General features: G+C 45.2%; 1 protein-coding gene across 1 annotated transcript; it reads left to right on the top strand.

The window, feature by feature from the left end:
- Nucleotides 1-218: 218 nt before the first annotated feature.
- On the top strand, nucleotides 219-1831 carry LOC121871332 (facilitated trehalose transporter Tret1-like). Its single transcript, XM_042373555.1, has one exon. The coding sequence runs from the start codon at nucleotides 347-349 to the stop codon at nucleotides 1547-1549; it is 1203 nt and encodes a 400-aa protein (XP_042229489.1). The 5' UTR covers nucleotides 219-346; the 3' UTR covers nucleotides 1550-1831.
- Nucleotides 1832-2767: the final 936 nt, after the last annotated feature.

Here is a 2767-nt window from a genome sequence, read left to right as displayed (position 1 = left end):
AATCTCATTTCCATTCCCTCCCTCGAGTGACGTCATCTTCCACCTAAGCAACGGCAAGTCAATCCCTGCAAAAGTTTATATATTTTGACTAGAATTTGTTAAATAACTCCCTGTTCATTAATACGATAAAGAACTAATAATTCTGGGGATCAGTTACGAAAGTATTTATCATCTGGAGTTGTCCTTTAATATACTTACGGAGAACCGAGAGGAAATTGGGCATATGCATGAAGCAAGAATAACCTACACATAGATATTGAAGAAAAAATAACAACCTTATGTCTTTACAGGAAGTGTGGTCCACATTGGCGCAGCAGTTGGTTCTATAGGAGGCGGAGTAGTCAGTATGCATCTTGGTCAGAGAGTGTCACTTCTCGTGGCCATGCCTTTCTCTTTGGTGATGTGTCTGGCCTTGTCTTTCACACCCAAAGTGTGGTTACTCCTGTTGCTCCGCACTGCGCAAGGACTCACCCAAGGTGTTATCGGTGCCGCCTCCAGCAACTACATAGCGGAGGTGTCAGAAAGTCATCTACGTGGACGGCTGATGGGGTTCACGGTCGTTGGGTGGAAATCTGGGATCTTGCTGGTGTATATAATAGGGAGCCTGGACATGTCGTGGCGGCACATAATACTCGTGTGCGGCTGCGTCACCGCCATCCCGCCCTTCATTGGGTTGTTTTTCCTGCCGAACTCCCCACGATGGCTGGTTACCCGAGGCCGCCTGGAGGAAGCCCGCAAGGCCCTCGTGTTTTTTCGAGGTCCTCGCTATGACTCACAGCCGGAGTTCGACGACATCGTCCACCAATTTAATGAAACCACCAGCAACAACACCAGCTTTGTATCCCAGCTCCGTCAGACGCGGGAACAGTCTGTGCTTCGTCGGTTGCTGTTCTTGATCTTCCTTTTGGTTTTGGTACAGTTTACCGGCATGGTGAGCATACTCACGTACGTTGTGCCCATCTTCCAAGCATCCAACTCTAGAATAAACTCTTATACAAGTGCAATATTTGTTGGCAGCATTCAAGTCGCAGGAACAATTGTGTGCTTGTTAGTGGTGGACCGCCTGGGACGCAAGTACACGATCATTGTACCTAGTGTCATCTGCTCCATGTCAATGATGACCCTCGGGGTGTACTTCTACCTGCTGAACCAAGGGGTGGACGTGAGCAACATTGGCTGGTTACCGCTGGCTGCAATAATGATCTTCACTGCTTTGTTTTCTGCAGTGGATTTGTCGGTGAGCCTTTTGAGAGCAGAGTTACTACCCAACTCGCTAAGGGCATTTGCCACATCAATACTGTACATATTCTTATATGCGAGCTTGTTCGTAGTCATCCAGACCTTCCCGCTTATGGTTAAGACCTTCGGGGAAGATGGGGTGTTCTGGATTTACAGCGTCTGCAGCTTGTTGCTTGTCCTAGGGGTTGCAATATTTCTGCAGGAAACTCGGGGTCTCTCCCTTGAGGAGATTGACAACCTTTTCAGGCACGGCAGAAAACACCTTATGCAACAAAACGATCTGAATTTACCTTCTCAAAACATTCCCTGATTGTTGAAATGACCTCCAGTGTCATCTGCTAGTTCATATTGTTGTGTTCCCACTGTGCAGATTTGAAGATTGAAGATTCAAGCCAGACTCGCACAACAATGATGAGCGGTGAGAATTGTAACATACAGTGACCAGTACTCCGAAAGATCACCCCATCTCGCCCAGCCCCGCCTCGACCCACCTACCCCGACACTGCCCTCTATGTTGGTCGGTTAGTTGCGGTGGGGGCGGGTAAACCAGTTGTTGTTCCTAGTTGGTTCCCCTTTAGCAAGCAATAGAACTTCCTGACTGGAGAGGGGAGGAGGTGGGGGGGGGGGAGTGGAAGCACGAGGGCAGGCTGAGCACCACGACTTTTCAGTAATGCAAGAAATGTAAAGGAAAGGGTTATGCGGAAATGAAGTGCCAGATGTAAAAACCCAAGATCCACCGGGAACTCGTGTCCCAGAGGAAAATAATGATACTGAGAACAGTTTTACTGAGTCTTCTGTGGACACTGTCAGTGAAGATCAGCAAACACAAACAGAAAATGGTGGTGATGTTGATTTGATAAAAGTGTGTCGATGTCTTCCACTGAAATACTCGTATAACTGGTTTTCAGTACATGTTCCAGAATGTTAAAAATAAGTTAAACAATCTCCTGCCTGCAAAAGAGACAGGCAACATGGAAAAAAGTCTCGTATGGTGACTTAAGCTTCTTTCTAAATATAGTACATAATGGTAAGTGTTAATACCATAGAAATACAGAAAACGATACCCTGACCACTACAAAGTTGTGATTGAGGACATCGATATTGTCTTTCTGGAGGAGTGTCTCACACCCAGTCTACCCAATTATGTGTATTATGATCCTAGTTTTACTTAAACATGTCTAATGTATGTAAAGAAATTGCTACCACATGTACAGTAGATAAAACAAATATATGTGCATACTTTGCGGGAAACAATATGAGACCGTGGACGGTAAATTTTGGTATATGAGGGCTGTCATTAGTCACAAGTAAAATTTCGGAGCATATCGACCCCCACCTGCACAGATAGTTGTTTTAACTACTGTATCTATTAGATCAAAATAGACTACCAACTTCCAGTATTATTGGATCACAAACGATCTCGGCAAAGCCACACTAAACACAATAAATTAACTCTGATGTAGTCACTGATCTTATATCTGATCTCAAAACTATCCAAGCAATTATACTTGTAGCCAATGCCACCCCT

Source organism: Homarus americanus, unplaced genomic scaffold, assembly GCF_018991925.1.
Source record: "Homarus americanus isolate GMGI-L3 unplaced genomic scaffold, GMGI_Hamer_2.0 scaffold32583, whole genome shotgun sequence".
Classification (NCBI taxonomy): domain Eukaryota; kingdom Metazoa; phylum Arthropoda; class Malacostraca; order Decapoda; family Nephropidae; genus Homarus; species Homarus americanus.
The sequence above is the reverse complement of the archived record's forward strand: the minus strand, read 5'-3'. Positions and strand labels throughout refer to the sequence as shown.

Coding starts and splice junctions, on each gene's coding strand:
- LOC121871332 (XM_042373555.1), top strand. CDS start 347: ATGCATCTTGGTCAGAGAGTGTCACTTCTCGTGGCCATGCCTTTCTCT.